The sequence below is a fragment of the Panthera leo genome, chromosome B3 (assembly GCF_018350215.1).
Source record: "Panthera leo isolate Ple1 chromosome B3, P.leo_Ple1_pat1.1, whole genome shotgun sequence".
NCBI classification, from domain to species: Eukaryota; Metazoa; Chordata; class Mammalia; order Carnivora; family Felidae; genus Panthera; species Panthera leo.
The window spans coordinates 104851111-104877225 of NC_056684.1; the positions used below are offsets into that span (position 1 = coordinate 104851111).

The following is a 26115-nucleotide window of genomic DNA, read 5'->3' on the forward strand; positions in this document are numbered from 1 at the left end:
CCAAGGCTGAATATTCTCTGGTGCCATTTTAATTGTTTAGGGTTAGTATCTACTCTTATTTGATGGCTATTTTTTAAATATCTGGATAAAATATTTTATTTGTAGTTTTTAACTTTTAATATTAAGTTTAACTTTTCATGTTTTACCATTAATATTTTTAACAGTATTCCCTAGAATAATAATAAACATTAATAAAACATTATGACTTAGTTATGTTCAAGTTAATGATATCATTTTATAAGTGACAGCTGAATTTGAATCTAGATCTTCTGACTCTGAATGTTTTCTATTATTCTGTGTTGCTAAGTCCATAATAACTGTTTACATTTAGGGCTTCAGAAAGCAAGCATCTTCTTAAAAACTAGAATTGTTCCTGATAATTGGAAAATGGATATAAGTGAAATCCTTGAATCATCCAGTAGTGATGATGAAGATGGTCCAGCTGAAGAACATGATGAAGAGAAGGAAAAGGAAACCAAAAAAGAAGAAGAAGAGGTGGTAGGTGAAATTTTATGTTTGTAATGTAAAAACATTTTAATACTCTAAAAAAAAAATTACTGGGTGGCGCTGTGGCTTAGTTGGTTAAAGTGTTTAGTAAAGTAGTAGTAAAATTACTACCTTTGTATATTTTCCCTCATTTAGATGCTCTTTATTTATTTCTGTCTTTTTCTAGCCCAAATTGATTTGGGGATGGGGAGTTTTTTGGATTCCAACATAGTGGGTAAATGAGAAATAATTTTTTTTTGCAGATATGAGGTTACAAAGAACTTTTCAGGTTAAATAATCAACAAGTACAAACTTTTTAAATAACCATAGAGAAAGAAATGTAACATTACATGTGTCAACTCATTTAAAATGTTACCATGTGGTATAACTGGTATTATCTTACTTTCAAGGTGAGGAAAGTGAAGGTCATGAAGGTTAAGTAACTTTCCCAAGGTTGCACAGCTCAAATGTGGAGAACAGGAATTTGAACTCAGATCTGGTCTGTCTTAACTTGGCAACTTCACCTCTTTGAGACATTTCATAGTATCTGAAGGATATAGGTGATTAAAAAATGTTATCCAACCTGAGAGAATATTTCATTTGGCAGTTTGATAGATAAATCAGAGAAAAGAGATTGTTTTTATAAGTGTTAATTTTTATATGTGATATTACCGTGTCATTTAGGATATATATATGTGTGTGTGTGTGTGTGTGTGTGTGTGTGTGTGTGTGTGTGTGTGTGTGTATGACATACACACACATATATAAATATATGTGTGTGTGTGTGTATATGTATATATATAATTTTAGGAAATCATTTATGGACTACCAGATAATTGAATGTTGTAATCTGTTTATACAGCAGTGGGATAAACTAACTGTCCAGTATATTTTTGGTTGTTACGAGGTAAAGAGACCTAGGGGCAGACAAAGAGAATGAGTTTACCAAAAAGAAGACCTATTTGAGCCTGAAAAATATTTGCTTGGAAAATGTGGAATGCTTGTTTCTGTTTTACATATACAGATGTGAATTTGTTAAATAAAATGAGTATACTTATATGTGATGAAGGGCATGCGATATTTCTTTCCTTTTACTTCCCCTGCAGTATTTGGTTTTTTGCAGTCTGAAATCAGAATGGCGGTTCATACTTACAGGCTGCCTACAGAGTTGCCATAGTAACGTGCTGTTGGTTTTAAGTGAGCATGCTCCGAAAGACAGGAAGGTTTAGCAGAGGCTTGGCAGGTTGCCAATGGAGGTTTGCCAGATGCTTTGAAATGGGCTGTCTTTCTTTTCCTTTCATGTAATGTCTGATTTTTATGTGGAAGAGAATGTAAGTAGTGCTGTATAACCCTGCGGATGCTATGCCCTAAGAGGGAAAGCAAATATTTGCAAGTCAGACTGAAAAATGTTCAGACACTGTACTGATTAAGTAGAAGGGGAATCTAACCATTTTGCATTTGAAAGAAAATGCAGCATATAGGTAAGATTTTTTTTCTAAAATATATTTAGTTACCATATGGATTGCCAAAAACGGGGTTAAATAAGAATTTTAGGTGTTGATGATGTGGCTAATAATGGTAGGACTCATAACCAAGCGTAATTGTTTCTTGTAAAAGAGACAGTAGGAGTCTATTTTTAGAATATCAGAGGATGAAGGCTATTTTTCTGAAACATTAGATTTTGAAATGAAAATGATAATGAGACAGTTTAGCAAAATTCAGGATTTAAAGTCTAAATATTAAATGTGAGTTTTGTATTTTATCTGTATTTATTTATAGATTATGTGTTTTCAGGGTAAATAGGCCACATTTTCAGGGTGTGAACTGTTGCAGTCTGGTTTTGCTTTTAAAAAAAAAAAAATTAGCATTAGTTAGGATCTGGATATTGCCAAATATTGAAAGAAGATTGGCCTATTTTTGCTAATACTTTTAATTGGTGTCCCTTTTAGAATGCATTTTCTTTACTCCCCACCCCCCAAAAGAAAACCCTGAAATTTTAAACAAAGAGAGTAAAAAGAGCTCTGTAGTAAGGTTGGAAAAGATGGCTATAAAATAGTAATTAGTAAATAGTGCTCTTATTACAGCTATTAATTTCATAAAAATCATAACGTTTTATTCAAGCTGTGCATAAATGTTAGTAAAAAAAAGAATGAAGAGCAGAGGCAAGCTCTGTTACCTATTGTTTGCAGGTAATAAGTAAAGAAATTTAAAGATGTAAGGACCTTTGTAAGGGATAGTATTTTCTTAAAATGTGTTATTTAAATTATGAACCTGTTAAAATTAAGTGAAAAAGAATGCTTTTTATCTACTGAAAAATAAAAGCAAAATTACAGTATTAAGGCACTGAGTTGTCTGACCGTTAATTTAAATTATTTTCCAGATGGTCAGTTTCATAGCATATACTTTATTGAATTGCTTGACAGGAACTAATTCCTCTTTTTTTTTTTTTTTTCTGGCCACGGAGGTACATTTCTTGAGTGAGATTTTGGTTGCTTTAGAAAAAAAAATCAGCTGCATTTCTTGCTCTTGGACTTAACATTTAGTTGCTGAATCATTCTAATTTGTCTTGAACAGTAATTTTAAAAAATTTAATGTACTGATAAACTGAGAAGCAGTTTAATCTACATAAAACAAAGGGGGAAAAAGTGGGTATGGTATAAAATGAATTAAAGTCTGATAAGCCAGGGCCTACCTGGCTTAGTCATTACAGGCCTTTACTACATAGGTGAGGCTAAGCTGTTTGTTGTATTATACTATAGATCATATTCTTCCTGAAACATAATAATGGTATGCTTGTCATGAAAATTTAATGTTGCTTTATAATGATCACAAAGATCTTTTATAACAGACTGTAAATCACTGTAACAGTACTTTAGCCTACAATTTGATGTTTGTAAATTTTATGCAGTAGAATCATACAAGTGTTAGATACTTCTGCAGTGTTAATGGGCAGTGGACATTGTCTTTTATATTTGATGCTTTGAGTACCCTAAAATAGTCTAAATAAGGAAATTTGAGATTCATGGCTTTACCATGTGGAAGAGCATCTTTTTTGTTTAATATTATTTTGAATTCCTGAGCATTGGTGATTCAGGATTGGAGTGCAAGAAATATGTTTTGTACTGTTATTGGGTGGAAAAGACTTGCGAGTCTAACAGGAAGTAGGTCCTATCTATATTTGATGACTGAATTTTAACCTGTTGGTAATTACATTCAAAAAAAGCCCTGGAGAATATTTTTGTGGGTATTACTTAAATGTCTTTTATTAGGAAAATTTTATATTAGAAAAGATACTCCTGATTTCCTTTTAAGCTTTGAAATTCATTGAAAAGTCCATGTAAACATAAGTAATGATGTCAATTATTCATTTACTCCTTCCTTAAATTCACTTTGGATGAATGGAGGAGAGTTGTCTAAGGATAAAATAAATAGGTGAAGACGTTTTTATTAAAAGGGAATTTGACTAGTTGCAGCTGTTTTATTCTTTTGGTTTGCTATAAGTAGCCTTATGTGTTGGGCCCTTTCAAAAATCTCTTCTAATTTCATATTTAGTAATGAAAATAAGAGTTTGGTGCATTTTTATGAGATACTCTTTTTTTGTTTGTTTAGAAGTACTGACATCCATTTCTCCGATTTTTGAATTTTCTAGGAATTACTGTCGGATCTAATACCAGTCATACCTAATTACATTCCACTATTGCAAAAATCATAAGTGCTTGTGGTTTTTTTATTCATGGAAACTGGAATTCTTTTCTTATATGTAAATCTAGTGGTGTTTGTATTTATGTCTTTTTGTAAAGGCATTTGTTAGTGATCTGTCAAGATCACTTTGAGTAAATGCTTGGTAACTCGGGAAAATTATGCTAAATCAATAAAATTTAAAGAAAAATTTCAAGTTAATGTTAGTGTTTTAGGTATATCTAATAACTCAATCAAGTGTTTCTAAGCAGGTCCTATAAAGTCAACTTCCAATCAATAATTGAGACTTTAGCTTGCATTCAGATTTAATAACTTACTTGCAAAAGTCTTAAAATATAGCTTATTGAGCAAGCAAACAAAAATGTCCTGATATGTTTGGTAAAATCTTTCCTCACAAAATTAGCATAAGACTAACCAAATCTGGCTCACCTAATCAGATTAATGAGGATTGCACATTTGTAGACACAATTATAGCTAAATTTGTATGTATTTACAAAAAAAAAAATCCCTTCTCATATCAAAGTATTTCATAGTTGTGGTAGCATGAGAGAGGGTTGAGTGAATTTAAAGCCTTAGATGTGACAGTATCCAAACCATTGTTGGATGATTAAAAGTAGAAAGTGTGTACCTTTTCTTTTTTTTTTTTTTTTTTTTTTTAAATTTTTTTTTTCCAACGTTTTTTATTTATTTTGGGACAGAGAGAGACAGAGCATGAACGGGGGAGGGGCAGAGAGAGAGGGAGACACAGAATCGGAAACAGGCTCCAGGCTCCGAGCCATCAGCCCAGAGCCTGACGCGGGGCTCGAACTCACGGGCCGCGAGATCGTGACCTGGCTGAAGTCGGACGCTTAACCGACTGCGCCACCCAGGCGCCCCAGAAAGTGTGTACCTTTTCAAGGAGGGGGGAAAATTACTACTAGTCTCAGTCAAGTCTGATGTAATTCAAGAATCTTCTAATAATTTGTTTTGGGCAGGCTGTTGTCACATTGCTTTCTGAACTTCTAAAACAATATGTTACCACATAATGAATATGTCATGACCTCTTATGCGATCCTTGAAATATTCTGTTTAAGTGTACACTCTAAATTTTATGACTACCAGCATCTGCTGGGCCTTCAACACAATTGGTCAGTTCCCAGTTTCTATAATCAAATCCCTGTGTCCTCTGGCCCTGCCTCACTCCGCTCCAATTTCAAAAAGAAACTAGGAGCTTCTGATGGAGAGCATGCACTATACCTCACCTGCCTGCCCTCCTTCCCTTAAGTACAAGTGATAATATGTTACATTGCCTTTTTCTATGATGAGGACCTCAATGCTCTGGATCTCATTCCCTTTTTCCTTATCTTAGTCTATGAACTGTTTTCTTTCCAGGATCTCTAGCCTATTCTGTTCTGTTTCCTTCTCTCCAGTTTTTAAAAACGTGCTTCTCTCTCTCCCAACCTTCTAGCAGCCCCTCCAGATACTGCCCTCTTTCCTCACCCTTATGGACCAGATTGCTCAGTTATATACATTGTTCTATTTCCTGACCTCCTGTTCATTCTTAATTCACTGTAGTGTGTACCCCCCCCCCCCCCCCACAGCTAAAACAACTTAAGGTCACCAGTGACCTTCAACAAATTTTCTGTACTAAATCCAACAAATTTTTGTCATGATCTCATTTGACTCCTTAGCAGTTTTCAGCATTTTTGACATGCCTACCTTCTTCGATCACCTGACATCCATGACATTACATTTTTTTCTAGTTTACTTCCTAAGTGATGTAATGATTCCAAATCTATATGTACATCAAAGATGTCTCTTCTCAGCCCTAGACATTCATATTAAACTGCCAATGAGGATTTCTTATTTCTCAAACTCATTATGTACAAGAACTGTTTTCATTTTTGCCCACAAAGCAGTCCTTTCCGTGGTTGTCTCTAGTTTATTTGAATAGAAGCACATCTACCAGTTACCCACACCAGATACATGGCAGTCTCCTTAATCCTCCCATTCTTGCCTCTCTGACCAATGAGACACCAAATCCTCTTTCTTCTGCCTACTTGATGGCTTTCAGGTTTTCTGCTTCCCTCAGTTTCTACTCTCTGCCACTATTCTCCTTTACCTACACTAATGCAATAGTAACTTTCCCATGTCCTTGCTGGCCTTCTCCAGTCTGTTCTCTGCACTGACTCTAAGTAGATTTTTTTTTTTAATGTTTTTAAATTTATTTTTGAGACAGAGAGAGACAGAGCATGAGCAGGGGAGGGGCAGAGAGAGAGGGAGACACAGAATCCGAAGCAAGCTCCAGGCTCCGAGCTGTCAGCACAGAGCCCGATGTGGGGCTCGAACTCACAAACTGCAAGATCATGACCTGAGCCGCAGTCGGATCCTCAACTGACTGAGCCACCCAGGCTCCTTAGTAGATTTTTTAAAATGAGAAATCTAAGTGAGATTCCTCCTGGAATAAATTGATTTTAGGACACAGAAGTGGTTGCAGTATTTATTCTTTTATATTGAAATACAGTACTTCAGACATATTGAATAATGTCACCTCTTTCTAAAAGTCATATACTGGACATTACTTACCTTCATATTTACCCGAGATTTAATTATTATATTTTAATATGGCCTTGTCATGGCATTTAGCCCTTATCCTAAATGACCTATGCCTATTACGATTGTGTGCTTTCTGTTTCTTTCCTCTAAAATCTATATTGTCAGCTGATAGTTTTTACATACGATAACTTTCTGGACAGTTCTTCAGAATTCTGCTTGGAGCCAGGCTTTACTGATACCCATTTTGATCTATCGATCACCAGAGTTACCTAACAACTTAATGTTGTGGGGGGCTTACTTTTTCTTTTTTAAGTTTTCAGTTTATGGATATTTTTTAAAATTTAGGTTTTCATTTGTTATATTTCACTGAGGTGTTCTGACTCTATTGTGCCAGAGCAAACATATATCATCAGTGAAGAGGTACCTTTCATTATACCACTAATTATTATATTTATATTTATATTTATAATTATTATATTATATTTATATTTTTATATTTATATAAATATAATATATATTTATATTTATATATATTTATATTATATTTATATTATATTTATATTTATTATATTATATTTATATTTATATTTATAATTATTATATTATATTATAATTATTATCATTATACCACTAAAAGCTAGTTAAAATATTTAGCTTTTGGGGACGCCTGGGCGGCTCAGTCGGTTAAGCGTCTGACTTTGGCTCAGGTCATGATCTCGCGGTTTGTGGGTTCGAGCCCCGTGTCGGGTTCTGTGCTGACAGCTTGGAGTCTGGAGCCTGCTTCTGATTCTGTCTCCCTCTCTCTGCCCCTCCCCTGCTCACGCTCTGTCTCTCTCTCTCTCAAAAATGAATAAACATTAAAAAAATTTAAAAAAATATTTAGCTTTTGTAGGAGATACAAACAGGTAAAGATGACCACACCAAATAAAGTTCTCAGCTTAGTGTTGGAGACTTAGTGGCTTTTAAAGTACGATTGTTTATTTAATTTTCACAACAGTATTTTTTTTTATGAGAGAGGAACTTGAGGTATAGAGAGATTACAGAAATTTTCACAGACTTGTAAGAAAATTTTTCTCTCCTCTACATTGTAAGGTCTATGAAAACAGGATGTCAGGTTTCTTCGTTGTAGTTTTTTCCTTTTCCCACTAATATGAATATCCACCAACTAGCACAGAGCTTGGCTTATAGTAAACCTCCATTAAATAGTTTCTGAATAAATGAATGAGTGTGGGCCTTGCAATTAGTCTAACATATTGCTATTTGAAATAAAGTGTTGGAAGATTTGTTGTAAGGTTCTAGAAAGTTCATTTTGGAAGGTAATTTACCTTCCCTTCATAATAGCTTTCTTTTTTTTTTTAGGCAGTGCACTCTGTAGGCAGTCTCATTTCCTGATATAATTTTGTGAGCTTATAAATTAATTCTTTTTGGCTTAAGCTAGTTTAGGATAGTTTTCTGTCACTTGCAATAAAGGTTCTTGACTAATATTCCTTCTCCTTTGTATCTTGTCCCACTTATTTCAGGTGTCTTCTGATATGTCTTTTCCCCTCCAACCCATTCTTCAAAGACGTCTTTCTAACACATAAATGGTTCCTTCTACAAACCCTTTAATGGCCTCAGCACCAACAGGATGAGGATTAGGTCTTTTATCATAGCCTTTTATAAGTTTGGCCCTTCCAGATTTGACCCATCCCCACTTTTCTATTCTCCCTGCCACTATTCTCCAGCAATATGTAACTTTTTTTTTTTTTTTTTTTTTTTTTTTAACACCCCACCTGCCCATATACACACACTTGGATTTTGCTCAGAAGTTGCTTGTTGAGTTGCCAGGTGCATTACATTGAGTATCACCTTTGCGTTGCCCATTCCCTTTATCAGTATTAAATACAATAGGGAAAATAAAAGGGAAAGTTTAAAAAACTCAGAAAATGATAAGCAATAGCTGAGATTTAAAGAATCCAACAGACGTCTGTGTGGGAACAAATAGAAGCACTGCCTGAGTTAAGGTTGAGTGTGACCTATAAATGTTCTATACGTTAACCCCACTAATAAGTTGTTCTAGCATTTACTGCACTGTTTTAAAAACAAATGAGGCTATTCAATATATTTCACACTTAAAACTTTATACGGTAAAAGCCCAAGCAGCTACTGGTATCACTGATTCTTTCACGTCAGTCCTCCAGCCAGAGGTGGCTTCAGAGTTGCCACTTCTGGTGTGCTTCTTGTAGTACTTAGTTCCCCAGAGTAGAGCTTTCAGGGCCCCGTCTTAATACCTCCTTTTCTCCAGCAGAATCTGCCTGCTGTGGAATACTCCCGAGTTCAGCCTCTTTGTTTTGGAGTAGGTGGGGTGGGGGATGGAAGATCAAGGGGTGATAAGAACTGAAGGGTTGAGAAGACTAGTGGTGGAGTGCCGGGGGTGGGGGTGGGGTGGGGGTGGGGTGGGGAAGTGAGTGCCCGTGAAGAGGACCGGGGAGGGGTTGTGGCAGCAGCATGTAGGTGTATGAAGCTGCTGTTGTCCAAAATAACATTAATTCACAAAAACAGTATATTTTGGTATGGAAAAATAAGCATGGTGTACTGGAATATAATATTTTTTTTTAAGAAAGGAAGACTGTGTCGTATAATCATTAATAGTTTATTAAGGATGCCTGTAGGGGTTCGTGAGCAATGGAATACCCATCAACAAAAGATGTGTACTTCACCTACAGTGCAGTACAGGGAAACTACAAAAATCAAATTTAGTCACACCCTTATGCACTCTCAAAATGTCAGCTTTTGTGGCTCAAATCTCTTATGTGATAAAAAACTTTCCAGACCTGCTCTTTAGAATTGTGTATAAGTTTCATGGGTTTGAGGGGATCTGTGTAACATGCATCATCTTTTACTACATATTGTGACAATCTGGACACTTTCTGTATACTTTTGTGTTTTGGAGAGTTGCTTAGCCCAGTTAATAGCTCAGCAAAAACAAGGTATTATCTTATTATAAAGATTTTTAAAAAGAAAGTGCATCTTTAACTAGAATCCATGCCATTTCTGAATGAATAATCATTTTCTGATTAATGTATATAGGGACAGAATGAAGTGAATGCTAATAAGTGATTGTGCCACAGCGACCTGTGACTTAACATCCTCAGCGGCTATTATTTTTTATTTTATCTGACTCCTGTTGCATTTATATTATCAATAATGCTAGCTCTGAAACTCAGCTAATGTGAAATAATTGAAGAAAATCTCCCTAGTTCATTTTCAGAGACATTGTTTTCATTCACATAATAACAGAGTACTTACGCTAAATGCCAGTCCCTGGTGATAAGATTGTGAGTAAAATAGGTATGTCTCTAACCTCAGAATTTATCTAGCACTTACAACGTGGGGGGACATGGAGGATTACAAACATGAATAACTGAGCCTTCAACTAAGAAGAGTCTCAGCCTTTATATCTCTCTCTTTCTCCTTTTGGAGTAGAGGGTCTTCTTTCCATCATCAAAGAGCTTCCCTTTCCCTTCCAATCCATCAAACTCATTCTTGACAGAGAACTTTTATTTTGATTTGATTTGATTTAATTTAAGTTATTGTTTGTTTATTTAATTTGAAAGAGAGAGAGAGAGAGAGAGAGAATCCCAAGTAGACTTCCATGCCCATTGTGAAGCCTGGTGCAGGGCTCGATCTCATGAACTGCCAGACTGAGACCCAAGCAGAAACAAGAGTCGGCTGCTTAACTGTTGAGCCACTCAGGTGCCCCTTGGCAGGAACACAAATCTGATATAATTCCTCTTCACCTCTCTCAGGTTCATGTTCCAGTTCTCCAGCATATCATTAAAAAGTCCTTTCTTAATCATAGCCTGCCTTTGCCAGCTTCATGTTTATGCTGCTTGCTGTTTATGCTATTTGCTGTTCACATTTTGAGGCTTTCCCTAATAGAGCCACCATCACACCATCCCCAGCTGAACCAACCACTCATCCTTCTTGTATTTTTATGTATTTTGCAGCATTTTTACCATTATATCACATTGGCTTGTTTTACATTCCTGTACCCTCTGTTAGACTCAGAGGGTCAGAGTAGAAAGTACTACCTCCTCTCATTTTAATCACAGCATCTTTTGTATATCCCTCCCAGACTCCTGCATGTTAGCCATCAGTAAGTGTCTGAATTGAATGTGAAGATAGTTTCTAAAGTCAGAAAATTCATAATTTACTAGTATATATAGGTAGATGCACAACTACCTTTTGTAACACTAGGTAGTATATACTGATGCTAACTAAAGTTGTAAATTTCTTGAAATTATAATCTTATAGCGTGCCTCTTCTATATCCTTAACCCTGTTCTCCATTCTGACATTTTACTGGGTGCATAAGTCCCCTTCACATGCTTGACTGAAGGGAAGAAGGCTTATCAGCAGTCTAGAGGACTTTCCCTCTCATTATTACAACCTTCTCCCTCCCACTTTAAAACCCTTGAAGAATGCAATACCTTCTGGTTATTGACCAGGAGAGAGATGCTATAGGTATGAAAATACCAGGTGCCAGGAGCACCTGGCTGGCTCAGTGAGTAGAACATGCAGCTCTTGATCTCAGGGTCATGAGTTCAAGCCCCACGTTGGACACAAAGATTACTTAAATAAGTAAATCTAAAAAAAAAAAAAAAAAAAGAGCTTTGCATTAAAAAAAAAAATACCTTGAACAGAGAGAGCATACCATGAGACCCCATACAAAAGCCATAGAGGCAGATTCTTCTAGCTGGAGGCATTTTCTAGCATATGCAGTTTATAGTTCAAGGTGACTGACAACACAGCTATTTGAAAAAAAGATTGTGAAGAATTACTTGTTATGAGAGATGAAGCAGTTTTAATTTTTGCAAAGACCATCAGGTAAATTTAAAAACTGTTTATAACTTTACCCTTTTCTTATGGAAAGTAAATTTCCTCTCAAGCAGGTATTTATTTATAAGCAGAATTTTTTATTCATCTATGTCTTCTTTTCACATCTGATAACTGCACCTGACCTTAGAATTTTATGGCCATAATTTCTCACGGTACTTAATACACTCTTGGGCATCCACTAACTTTTTTTTTAATGTTTATTTATTTTGGGGGTGTTGAGAGAGAGAGAGAGAGAGAGAGAGAGAACTGGCATGAGTGGAGGAGGGGCAAATAAAAGGGACAGACTCTCAAGCTGGCTCCGTGATTCAGGGTTCAACCTCACAAAACGTTGAGATCATGACCTGAGCCAAAATCAAGAGTCGGAGGCTTTGCTGACCGAGCCACCCAGGCACCCTTGCTAACTTTTAAGTCAAATGTATTTAAAACACCAAATTTTATCTATATACTTAAAACTATATTCTTAGTAATAATTTATGAAATGTTTACTACAACCTTAATACCTAATTTGCAGTTGATAGGCTCATTTTGTTTACTTGTTTTTGGAAGAAATTTTGATTTCAAATCAGTGCCTTTTGAAAAAATACTTTTTACATATACTAGATACAATGGTCTTATTTGAATTCTGCCAGATCATAAATACTGGAAATGAGGTGTTGGTTTGAGGAGAGAATATTGCAATTATGAAGGACAGGCAAAGCATAGAGGCAGTCTGGCATAAGGTGTTACTTTTTTCCCCTATACCAAAGTCCTTAAAAATAATACTGCAATGATTCTTGGGCTGCTGAATTACTTTCTTTCTTGAGTTAACTCATTGGGAGTTGTTCTAATAACCTTGCAAAAGCAAGACTTTTAAAATTCACATGGGGAAAAAACTGCCATCTTTTGATCTGAACGTTTAGTAATGACCCCTATTAATTCTGTACTGATTAATTCTATATGTTGCTCGTTGGTGAGGCTTACAACTTTGACTTAACGTTTCTTTACATTTGTTCAAACTGAAAGTACTCCCGTGCTCATTCTGAATGAATGTACTAAAAGATTTTATTCTCTTCCCCTTGATTGCCTCATGGTTTTTTAAAATTATATATTTTAATCAACTACATGTGTATTGATTCTGGCTGCTATATTATTAGTGATTAAAATTCTTAATACATCATTTTAAGGAACCTGTAGACTGTGAATGCTCAATACTTATTGGCTGATAGTTGCTTTTGCTTTGAATATGCAAAGACATATGCTTTGAATGACAAAAATCTAAATTTTTCTTTTAGAACATAGAAAAACAGTACTCTGAAATTAAATTATAATAATTTAATATGGGCCAAAGATATTAGTGTTTTGTTTGTTTTTCCATAGTATTTCTAAATTTTAAATCAGAATTTTCCCACATATTAGTTTAGAAGTAGTCTATCAGGAAAGGGAATATTTTATCAAAATCTATTTGACTAGAGCCAAGTTCAGCATTGTATAGGTTTATATAATTAGTAAGAAAATAAAATTTAAATTGGTATTTGTAGAAGTAGGTTTTTTTACATGAATATTTCCATTGTTTTCCCATTCCCAGGAACTAATTTGTAGTTATGTATCTAGTTTCCTTTCCTAAGAAGTAATTTTCATTTTCTTATTTTCAAGGGTTGCAAAGTCTTATTTAAAAGGCCATGCAAGAGGGCAAATGAAAAATGCAGACTTATGTGATACAAGAAGGGATTGCGGGGCCTGGGACAAAATGTCATTTAAATGTAGTTGTATATGCATTTCTTTAAACCGTTGTGCTATCCAAACAAAAAACCTTTGCCATGTGACTTTGCAACCTCTGGTTTATAGTCATTCAACAATAACGAAATTTTAATGTTTGTATGTGGGTTATTTTAAAATAATAAGTATGTTTGTAATTATTGTGCTCATCTGTCAATACATTTGTGTGGGCCACATGGTATTTTGGTGGATTTTTTTAAAAAAACAAAACAAATGAGGTGAAGACACTCTTAACCAATTCCTAACCTTTCCTCATGGCCATCTTAGTCCTTATATTCAAGGGTAGGGTTGGAGTGATAGATGGGTAAAAGGTAGAGATGGTGTATCTTGACAGTTGTATGAGATCAGCTCTATGAAAATATGACTTAAAATCTGGCATTGTAAAGTTTGGAGGAAATTCATATTTTCCAGCTCCGTCAAAGTTCCTCTTACACTGGGTTCATAAAACAAACAAAAAAAGAAGACGATATATCTTGCTCTATTCATTATTCTATATATTTATATATTTTACCTTTACAGCCTGAGGAAGAACTTGATCCTGAAGAGAGGGACAACTTCCTCCAACAGCTTTATAAGTTTATGGAAGACAGAGGTATTTCATGCTCATTATTTAAAAGCAGTAATTTCTGGGACATCTGGGTGGCTCAGTCAGTGAAGTGTCTGACTCTTGATCTTAGCTCAGGTCTTGTTCTCAGGGTTGTGAGTTCAAGCCTTGTGTTGAACACCTACTGTGGAGCCTCCTTAAAAAAAAAAAAAAAGCAGTCATTTCTTTTACAGTTTTACATTCTAGGTTTATGCATTATTTTTGTTAGAATCGTGGATTTGGATTTCAAGTAAAGCCTAAGAATCAGTTACAGTTGAAAATAATTAAGCATTTGAAATAAAAACAACCATTATCTATTTTGAGCAGAAATGTATAGGAAAATAGTTTGGATATAATTATATTTAGCCTACTTGGGACTTAATAAAACCAAAAAATACTATAATAATATTTCACTAATGGAAGGTGAACAGTCATAATATTAATTTACATATCCATTAATTACTAATGCAGTAATTACTGCAAACTGCAGTTTGCAGTAATAAACTAGCCTCATCCTTGATCTCAAAAATGAAACAAATTAGGAGATCAAGTCCTATGTAAATAGAATAGGATTTTGAATAGAGTTAAAAGAAATACAGCCTTTATAAATTCTACTTTTTGACATTATATTAGTCCTAGAAAATCCTGAGACAAATTTGTCCTAGATACTCTGTGGCTTTCAGAAATCATCCTTCAGATTACTGTCAGCAGTTTTAATATTTGTGTTAAAGCAGGGAAAATGGATCCATGCTCTAAATTACATCTGTATAATTGTGTATATTCTTACAGAGGCCTCTTGAGCCAACATCATTGTTTGCTGTACCTTGTAGTTGTAGGTTTTACTTGTACCCAGTCCACTGACAGGTGATTATATTAGTTGTGAGAGAGGTGATCTTATTAGTCATAGAAGTGAATCTAAAGAGCATCACAATACTTCATAAAGAATATAGAGAATATTTTATGTTGTCTTACATAATTAAAGGTTCTTTAAATAGATGCTTCTGATTAATAAAACTTGGGAAATGAGAAATTGGAAAGCTTTGTATTGATAGCTTTGTAACAGTATTTTCCATTTGAATAAAAATTTTATTTCTACTTTCTGATATTAAAAAGGTACTCCAATCAACAAACCACCTGTTTTGGGCTATAAAGATCTCAATCTCTTCAAACTCTTTAGACTGGTTTATCATCAAGGTGGATGTGACAATGTAAGTAAGGATGTAATGAAAAAGTTAAATCATCTAATGTACTGTTCTGCACTTTAGGTAATAAACACATTTTCTTAATGAACATAGAATGTTAGTGTAAAGATTATTTCCCTTTGTAAATGTTAACAAATAAAAACTTAATTTTCCAGATTGATAGTGGTGCTGTATGGAAGCAAATTTATATGGACCTTGGCATTCCTATTTTGAATTCAGCTGCTTCCTACAATGTAAAAACTGCTTATAGAAAGTAAGTAGTATAGTTTATTCATCAAAGAATACATATTACAGGGAAGATTTTCCATTTAATTTGTTAACAGTTAAACAAGAACACATCAATCAAAGAACATTAAAGTGAGAGAAAGTGTACAAAAAAGTTCAGGTTAATAGATGATTGGGATTGAACATTATTTCATTGCACCAAGTCTGCTTTACTCCATTTTTCATGTTGTCCTAAATTTCCTTTTCAGAGTTAGGGATGCAGTCTGAAATGATGATAGGTGTTCTAGAGCTATATCTTCTGTGGTGAACAACTTTCATATCAGAACTATGATAGCTATGTTCAGTTATCACAAGCATAGATTTTTTAGGAAGAAATTGTATGATCAATATTTCTGTTTATAAATCCTGTATAAAACCAAGAAGTTAGTACCATAAAAAAAGTACTTTAAAAAAAAGTCTTAAGTTTTACTTTTTAAAAATAAAATGTTTAATAATATAGTATTCAAGTTAATGTAAAGACTAAGATTTTCTAAAATGAAATATTGTTTGTTTAGGTATCTCTATGGTTTTGAGGAATACTGCCGTTCTGCAAATATTCAGTTCAGAACTGTTCACCACCATGAACCAAAAGTAAAAGAGGAAAAAAAAGAGTTAGAAGAATCAATGGAAGAGGCTCTAAAAGTAGATCAAGAAATGCCTTTAGTAGAAGTGAAGAGTGAACCTGAGGAGAATATTGATTCAAACAGTGAAAGTGAAAGAGAAGAAATAGAATTAAAATCTCCAAGGGTAAGTAGTTAATAATTAGTTTTATCTGGTTTATTTTAAACATTACTTAAAATTTTTCATTATGGACATTTTAAGATATACACAAAAATACTTCAGTGAACCTAGTTTGTTTTCTAGTATTGAGTTGTGCTTTAGGCAGACTAGCCTGGCTGTTTTTTTCCTTAAAAAATTTTTTTTTGTTTTGTTTTTAATCTTTATTTTGAGAGAGAGAGAGAGTGTGAGCAGTGGAGGAGCAGAGAGAGAGGGAGACATGGAATCTGAAGCAGGCTCCAGGCTCTGAGCTGTCAGCACAGAGCCCGACTCGGGGCTTGAACTCACGGGATGTGAGATCATGACCTGAGCCAAAGTCAGACGCCTAACTGACTGAGCCACCCAGGCGCCCCTGCCTGTTTTTTTCTAAATATGCCTGTTACTCTTCCTGAAAAACCACTTCTCCTGTTGTTTTCTATTTATGTCTGTTTAAGTCATTCTCATCTGGGGTCAGTCTCAAATATTCACCTCCTTTAAGTCTAGCTAAAAAGTCACCTCGCTGGGGGTGGCTGAGTGGCTCAGTTGGTTGAGTGTCTGACTCTTGATTTTGGCCAGGGTTTTGATCCCAGGGTTGTGGGATCGAGTCCCACAGTGGGCTCTGCGCTGAGCATGGAGTCCGTTTGGGATTCTCTCCCTCCCTCTGTCCTTCTCACTCGCTTTCTAGAAAAAAATTTTTTTTTTAATTTTTAAAAAGTCACTTCACTGAAGCCTATCCTGGTCACCTTATCTAAAATTGTAATCTGCCTTGTCTGTTTGGCATTTGCAGTCCCTCTAATGTTGCTCCTTTTACTTGTAATTTACTTACTTATATTCTCTTTATTATATTTGTTTCTTTTACCCCACTCTGCACTGGATTCACACTCCATGAGGGCAGGGATTAGTGTTTTTTCTGTTCATTGACAGATCCCAGGCATCTAGAATAGTACTTCATCTACATTAAGAACTTACTAAATAGTTGTTGAATGAATGAATCTCTTCCTTATAATTCCTGTGCCTCCAACTGGATGGGATCTTTTCATTCTCTGTTACCTCACAGCACACTGCACATAAAATTCTTGAGGCAGTTTATTATGCCTTCATCTTATTTTCTAGTCATGTGCACACTGCTTTTATCTTCTAACTCTGCTCTTCTCCATTATTATTTAAGTCCTTTGCAGAAGTTGTCATCCATTATTTTGATCATTGCTAAATGATGTCTACATAGGATTTATTAAATTTTAGGAGAAAAAATTATCACATTATCAAAGAAGTTCAGTTTCTATTATGTCTTATTTTTCAGTGAAATCCTATTTAATGAAAGAGGAGATGAAATCTCCTCTTACCTCTTTTAGTTGCTCAGAAACCATTTTTTAAAACTGTCCATTTTGAGGCACCTGGTGGCTCATTTGGTTTAGTGTCCGACTTCAGCTCAGGTCATGATCTCATGGTTCATGAGTTCGAGCCTTGCGTCGGGGTCTGCTGTCACCAAGAGCCTGCTTTGGATCCTCTGTCTCCCTCTCTCTGCCCCTTCCCTACTCGCACTTTCTTTCTCTCTCTTTCTCAAAAATAAACAAACGTTAAAAAAAATAAACAACTGTCTATTCTGACCATCATCCAGTAAATGGAATCTTCTAGTGAATTTCATGAAACATTCAAATTGGTTTGTTTCATTTCTTTTTCATTTTTTTTAATTGTAAAAAACTGTGGTAAGTACACATATAATTTATCATCTTAGCCACTTTTAAGTGTATGGTTCAGTGGCATTAACTACATTCACATGTCGTGCAGTCATCACCACCGTCCATCTCCAATACTTTTTTCATCTTGCAAAACTGAAACTCATCATTAAACAGTAACTTCCCATTCCTCTCTCCCCCAGCTTGTGGCAACAGCCATTCTACTTTCTGTCTCTGATTTGACTACTCTGGGTACTTCATATAAGTGGAATCATACGGTATTTGTCCTTTTGTGCCTGGCTTATTTCACTCAGTATAATGTCTTGCAGGTTGAGTCTGTGTATGTGTCACAATTTCCTTCCTTTTTAAGACTGAATAATAACTCCCATTATATGTATTTTGGACATACTTTCTTGTCATTACATAAAGATGTTCCTCATCTTTTTTTTTTTTAAGTTTTATTTAAAACTTAACATAAAAAGATGTTACATAAAGATGTTTCTCATCTTATGTAAAATACCTGTAGAGTACTGCATATTATGGATATTCCATAAATTTACCTTCCTTAAGATTTTCTCCAATTTTTTATGATTACAAAATGCTGTAATAAATATGCTTATAAAAATTCCTTGTTTGTCTGAATGAATGAGGGGCAAACTTCTAAAAATGGGATTTCTGGGGCAGCTGGCTGGCTCACTGGGAAGAGCATGTGACTCTTGATCTCAGGGTCCTGTGTTCAAGCCCCACACTGGGGGCAGAGATTACTTAAATAAATAAATAGGGGCACCTGGGTGACCCAATCGGTTAAGTGTCTGACTCTTGATTTTGGCTCAGGTCATGATCTCATGACTGGTGGGGTCAAGCCTCTCATTGGGCTCTGTGTTGACAGCACAGAGCCTGCATGGGATTCTCTCTCTCTGCTCTTCCCCCTGCTCACGTGTGTGCTCTCTCTCTCTCTCTCTCTCAAAATAAATAAATGGGGGCCTGGGTGGCTCAGTCACTTAAGCATCTGACTCTTGATTTCAGCTCAGGTCATGATCTCATGACTCGTGAGTTTAAGCCCCACGTCAGGCTCTGCACTGGCAGCCCTGAGCCTCTTGGGATTCTGTCTCTCCCTCTTTCTCTGCTCCTCCCCTGCTTCTGTTCTCTCTCTCAAAATAAATAAACTTAAAGAAATTATTTAAAAACTATTTAAATAAATTAATCAAAATTAAAAATTAAAATGGGATTTCTGAAACACAGGTATACAGGCCTGAAGTTTGATAGAGAACAGTTCTTTTCATTCATTTACCTACAAGTATTTAAAGAACATATGCTGGGGCGCCTGGGTGGCTCAGATGGTTAGGCGTTTGATTCTTGGTTTGAGCTCAGGTCACAATCTCACAATTTCCTGAGTTCGACCCCGTGCTGGGCTCTGTGCTGGCAGTGCACAGCCTGCCTTCTCTTGTTGCCCCTGCCCTGCTCATGCTTTCTCTGTCTCTAAATAAATAAATAAATAAACTTTATAAAAATAAAAGATAAAACTAAATAAAAATTTACTTAAAAAAATAAAGAACACCTGCTATGTGCATAGGATATAGAAGTGAATAAGAGAGTCCTTGTCTTCATGGAACCTACCCTTTAGTTCTTTGTGATAAAAAAAAAATAAACTTATTTTCTAACTTTGAAGTTTAAATAACACATAGGAACTAGGGAAAACGTATTATACTGAGATATAATTATAATGTTTTCTAGTGCTGAGTTGTTGGCCCCTTTTCTGTCCTCACTTTATTCCAAGTAGAGGGGAACTCTGCCAGTGTGTAGAAGTGGACTTGAAGGAGAACTTAGGACAGAATAAAATGGCTCACCAGTTTCGTGGTCAGTCGAGCATGCAAGAGGCTAGATGAAAGCTTCTGGGGGAAGACAAGTTCCTGCCGGCCTAGTGAGCTCTCTAGATACTCATTCAAAGAAATCCGCTCACTTGTTGGCCATTGATGTAATTCAATCCTTTTAAAATGTAGTCACACAGAAATAGAGTGATAATGTAAATTTTATCTTAAAAATGGTGGAATTAGAGACCACAGAGCTTTAAGAGTCCATAATATATATATATATATATATTTTTTTTTTGCTGGTTAATCTTTTAAAAGTACTATTATTAACCTGTATCATTGATGTTTAGTTAATTATTTTAGAACATTCATTGTAGCCAAGAAATATTGCAAGTGGGATAAAACATGCTAAGTGAAATAAGTCTGACAAAGACAAATCCCATATGATTTCACTTACAAGTAGAATCTCAAAAAGAAAAAAGAATAAGCGAAAAAAGAGAAACAGACTGATGAATACAGAGAATAAACTAGTGTTTGCCAGAGGGAGGGAGTGGGCGGATGGGCTAAGTAAGTATAGGGGATTCAGAGGTGCAAACTTGGAGTTATAAAATAAGTCACAGGAATGAAAAGTACAGCATAAGGGATATATTCAATACTATTGGGATAACTGGTAACCAATGGTGATTATACTTAACCATGGTGAGCACTGCATAATGTATATAATTGTCAGTTGACTGTGTTGTACACCTGAAATTAACATAACATGTCAACTCTGATTCAATTAAAATTTTATTGTAGTCAAGAAATACAAAAGTGAGATAAAATAATGTGAACAAAGGAAGAGATTTTTACTTCTAATGTAGTATGTAGCCAAGGATCATAGTAGACATGGACATAATTAAGTAATTTATATGGGTTGAAAGGAAAAGTGCCCAGGAATTGATGGGCTGTCATTGTTATGTCTCAAGCCTGAGAGAAGACTAGTTATTGCTGTGAAGCTTTACGAAAAAGAAACATTTTCTGCCTTTTTCCCCATTTGTAGTGATAGCTATTTTAAAGCTTTTACCCCTTCTAGGGACGAAGGAGAATAGCTCGAGATGCAAATTCTATTAAAAAGGAAATTGAAGAAGACAAGACAGAAGACAAATTGAAAGACAACGATACAGAGAATAAAGATGTAGTTGAGGACTATGAAACCGTGGAGAGAAAAGAAAACGAGTTACTGCTGGGGAGAAAAAATACACCAAAGCAAAAGGAGAAGAAAATTAAAAAGCAGGAGGATTCTGATAAAGACTCAGATGAAGAGGAAGAAAAAAGCCAAGAGAGGTACATTATCTTATATTTGTTCTCCAGAAGCACCTGTCTGGGGTACAGCAGCGCTCTGATCCTGCTTAGAGATTCAGGTTTGAGGGAATGTTTTCTTATTGGGACTTCCGTTCCTCTTGTCTAGTGAAGGTGAGACACATTGTGAAGATGATGTGTATCGCCTTTCGGAATTGGAGAATATACTGGTCGCACCATTTTAATAGCACTTGTGCCCTAAACAGTGGCCTCACAGAAGGCTGCGCCACCCAGTCAAAAGAAAGGTCCTGCAGTTGACAGCAGGGAAGGGAGCTGGAGAAAAATGGAGGAAGTGGACAAGAGGAAACAGCGACAGCAAAAATTCCATTTTAAAAAAGGTACAATGTGGGAAAGCTAACAAACACATGGGTGCACAGTACTAGCAGATGTTTCTGTGTGTTAGCTTTATCTAAGACATTTTTCTTTTCAAGTTACTGTATTAGAATAAGTGGCATGCACCCCTGATGCTAGTTTGGAAAATACATTCTTGCCCCACATCACACCAATAAATTTCAGTTTTTTAATGTCCATTCTGTTTGCTGTTGAGTGTTGGTATTTTTTTTCCATGTATTATACATGTATGGACTGAACTGACTTAAACATTACCAAAGATTAGGCAGTCCAGCTAGAGCAAATTAATGTCCGACTGTGTTTAGTTGGCCATTTCTGTGTTGTCAAATGGATTCACTAATTTTTATATGCTACTAAAAAATGAATCTTAATTCAGCAACAACAGCATAACACACGTTCTTGTAACATGAGCTCTTCTCCATAGTTACTTTTTGATTACTACATTATATGATGACAAATTTTCTAGAAGTTTAAGTAAAATTGGCAAAAAGTAGCCTGCTGCATCCAACTAGTGGCTGACACCCATCTAAAAATTAACCATTGAGAAAATACTTGTAAAAATAGGAATGATTGGTGAGTGGGAGAGGTGATTTTATGATTCAGTCCAAATAGGTACAAGAGCTATCACAATTACATGTGAATTAGATGAGTGAATAAAGAAAGTTCTGTATCGAAATAGGATTAGGAAAACTGGGAGGAGAAAATTGGAGTTGAATATAATGATGTGAGTGCAGAATTTCAAATATTTGGACAATAAATTTAAGCAAAAGTGAACCACTTAAATCAGGGCTAATTATAGTTTGAAGTTTTATTAAAAATAAGCATCAAAATATGTGTAATATGTATTTAATACATAAAACATGTAATACATGTATATATATGTATATATGTGTATATATGTATATATATAGATGTGTGTGTATATATATATCTATATATATATGTAATATGTGGTTTTAAAAGCCTTTATAGTTGCTATGTAAATAGAATAATTGTTTCAGAGAAAATTTCAGACTTGAATATGAAAAAAAATACACCCTTCTATTAAATAAAGATTGAATATATAGACAAACATAGTTCGTATTCTCATTCTGTAACAGGAATCATGGAAACGGGAGATTTTTTTATCTGTAGACATTTCTGTTTTAAGTAGTTTCTTAATATTTTGAAATTACCTTATCAGGCTATAATATTGAATGTGTCCTTCGAGATAAAACATTTCCCAGGGCAAATGAGGTTGTCAAAGCTTCTTCATGTCGGTTCCCCTAGTGCTCCCCAGATGAATGCCCCACGTTTATTAGAGCATAATGCCTCCTCTGAAAGAAACATTTACCACTCATGATATTAGGATGATCTTTGGTGTAGATCTCTTCTGAATCCTTGGAGGGTTAATACAAAATGTTTTGTTTATAAAAAATACTGAAATATTGTCAGACCTCCCTATGTCAATCTCTTTTATACCTGATTATTTTAAACAAAAGCTGGTGGGAGAGGAGTAAAAACACAACAGAAATCAGTATGAGATACACAAAGCTTTGTTCTCCTGGTGCTATCCCACAGTTTCAACAAGTGACCTAATATTCAAATATCTATTGCTTCTTTGTTACGGTAGGAAAACCTTTAAAATATAAACTAGTTTAAAAGATATAGTTACTGAGGTAGATAGCCCTTGTTCATTATTCTGCCCACTAAAATAAAAACAGTTATGCTAAAGACCATTCTAAATTGAGCAGAGTGGTAGTAAAGTAGATTCAAGACAATTTAGTTGCAGGAAGTTAGAAACTATCTTTCGATAATTTTCACATAATAAGGTGGCACTTCAATATGAATCCTAAAGACTTTTTCAAAGCACATGGCTCTTACTTTATCAAAACTGATTAATTTGAGTACATCATCAACTGTGATGGATTGGCCTTTAAGAAATATGGATTTACTTGTGGTACAGTGCACCGTTACGTAATAAATAAATTCCTTAGTAGGTAGTTCATAAAAATCTTCTCCTTCTCCTCCTTCTTCTCCTCCTCCACTGACATGCTATTAAGGTAATACTTAGGTTTTAACTATTCTACATGTTGAATTCTTTTAGCATATATTAGTTCTCCATTAAATTATTAGTAGCATTATCAATGTTATAACTTGCTGCAGGGAAGAAACTGAAAGCAAATGTGACTCTGATGGGGAGGAAGATGAGGAAGACATGGAACCCTGCCTAACAGGAACCAAAGTGAAAGTAAAATATGGTCGAGGAAAAACGCAGAAAATCTATGAAGCTAGTATTAAAAGCACTGAAATTGATGATGGAGAAGTTTTATACTTGGTACATTACTATGGATGGAATGTCAGGTAAGCAGAAAACGTATTTTCTTACTATTGAAATTTATTTCCATGGTTCAAAAAGATCAATGTTGTGAAGAACCAAAGAAAATGGTATATATAAAACAAATGGTTACAAAGCATACCTTTTATCTGAATTTTCCAAGACTTTTAACATCTCCAGTGCTTTACTAGCTGTGTCAGTACTTCAGGCAAGGGTCACCAAGATCCTATGTGTAGTTGAACAGGTTGGATTTATTGCTCATTTGCAGTGAGGGAGAACACAGTAAGGGATGTTACCATGGGGCATTCATCAAGAGAGTGTTAGATGAATTCATGAAAGTCCAAGGCACCGCCTCTGGAAACAGCAGTAGCCCAGGATTTTATGGAAACATCCTGCAGACCATGGGCAGGGAGGCAGGCCTGAAGCTCCCAATGGTGCAGGTGGTTTGTCTATTACATTTATTCGAAATCATGCTCGTATCGGGGCACCGGGGTGGCTCAGTCAGTTAAGTGTCTTGACTTCGGCTTAGGTCATGATCTCACGGTTCATGGGTTGGAGTTCTGTGTCGAGCTGTGTGTTAACAACTCAGAGCCTGGAGCCTGCTTCGGATTCCGTGTCTCCCTCTCTCTCTGCCCCTCCTCCACTCAGACTCTGTCTCTTTCTCTCTCTCAAAAATGAATAAATGTTAAAATAAGTAAATAAAATTTAAAAATAAAAATAATTCAAGCTTGTATCAAGTACTATAATTCTAAGTTGATTAATTTAAAAATGTTAGGACTCAGATTTGAGCTTGTTAGATGATTTTAGGGAGGGTTTAAGGAAGTGGGTTTTGCTGTAGATTGGATGTGGTCAAGAAGTGGTGATTAATTGTGTGATTGGTTTTCTTAATAAATCTTATCTAGAAGAGAAGACTAGACCAAGGTTAGTGTTGTAATTGATAAAGAAGCAGCCGTTAGTCGCTCAAGATAAAAGGATGTTGGTCATTTTTGTGGGTTGGATAATATTCCTTTTTATCCTGTGTTTAGATACTATTATGAAGTGGTCTTGTTTTTGTCTTGATCTGTCATGGTCATGGGATAGACTTATCTGATGTTGATGTTCTGTGAAACTGTTGATGTTCAACAGGAGAACAACTGCATGTAGCTTTGAGTCCAGATCAGCTCTGTGGCTGATAGTACCAGGCCAGTTCCTCTACTCTTCTCTTTCCCCTTTGGAAAGTCTTATGTGTTTAATATCTCTGCTTGCCCTGTATTTGCTTGGAGCCAGAGTGCTTCAGGTTTTCCTTACATACTAGAAATGTGCTGTTATGTGTCAATTCCCTCACCTCTAAATCGGGTAAGATAAAGCACCTGCTTTATAGAATGTTGTGAGAAATAGTGCTTAACACCTGTATTAACATACAAAGTGCTTAGAACAGTGCCTGGCATACAGTAAGTACTCAATAAATGTTGACTGTTTTCTTTAGTGAGGGAGAGTTAGGTTTCTTTCATTTTGCATCATTTTAAGAATATGGGTTTACGTGTGTCTGGGTGGCTCAGTCAGTTAAGCGTCCGAATCTTGATTTAGGCTCAGGTCATGATCTCATGATCGTGGGATCAAGCCCCACATCAGGCTCTGCGCTGGGCATGGAGCCTGCTTGGGATTCTCTCTCCCCCTCTTTGTTTCCAACATGCATTCTCTCTCTCTCTCTCTCTGTCTCTCCCTCTCTCTCTCTCTCTCAAATAACTTTAAGAAAAAAAAAGTATGGGTTTAATGAATAGCATATAAAACTTTAAAATTTCTCAGACTGGTCCCTATGTTCTTCACACTTGTGCCAACACTAGAAAGAAACTTGTTTAAGTTTGTTTATATATTTTGAGAAGAGAAAGAGCGAGAGAGCATATGAGCATGAGCAGGGGGAAGAAGAGGGAAAGGGAGATAGAGACAGAATCCCAAGCAGGCTCTGCACTGGTAGCCTGGAGCCTGATGCGAGGCTTGAAATAATGAACTGAGAGATCATGACCTGCTCCAAAACCAAGAGTCGGATGCTTTACTGAGCCACCTAGGTGCCCCACAAACTTTAATTTTTAAAACATGCTTATTATTCAATATTTATAGTTGACATACATTGTCCTATTAGTTTCAGTTATACAACATGATTCACCAATTCTGTGCAAACTCTTTAGTGATCTTAGAGATCTGTTGTTTTGTATGCACATATTGAATTCGGGGAGAGGGGTACTATCTTGTCAGCTCTGAGTCACTGTCTTTGCAGTTGTAGCACATTATAGCCTTTGATTTTTCTCTGCTTCCATTCAGTTCCAGCCATCCACTCTTACTCTGTGTGGATCTGCTCATCTTTCTAGAAAGTCCCCTTCCTATCCTTTACTCTCATCTTTTTAATATTTTACTATATGACTTAAGTCATTTTACTTATTTTTAAAAATTTATTCATTTTTGAGAAACAGAGTGAGACTGAG

At 35.5% G+C, this 26115-nt stretch overlaps 1 protein-coding gene across 3 annotated transcripts in view; it reads left to right on the forward strand.

Moving 5' to 3' along the window:
• Window positions 1-26115, forward strand: part of ARID4A (AT-rich interaction domain 4A) — a 64024-nt gene that overhangs the window by 22166 nt on the left and 15743 nt on the right. For all 3 annotated transcript variants that reach the window (XM_042943361.1, XM_042943363.1, XM_042943362.1), the window contains 7 exons: window positions 332-498; window positions 13875-13947; window positions 15052-15146; window positions 15296-15393; window positions 15920-16151; window positions 20723-20973; window positions 23485-23682. In XM_042943361.1, the coding sequence (XP_042799295.1) occupies window positions 332-498; window positions 13875-13947; window positions 15052-15146; window positions 15296-15393; window positions 15920-16151; window positions 20723-20973; window positions 23485-23682 (1114 nt within the window). The remainder of the gene's footprint in view (window positions 1-331; window positions 499-13874; window positions 13948-15051; window positions 15147-15295; window positions 15394-15919; window positions 16152-20722; window positions 20974-23484; window positions 23683-26115) is intronic.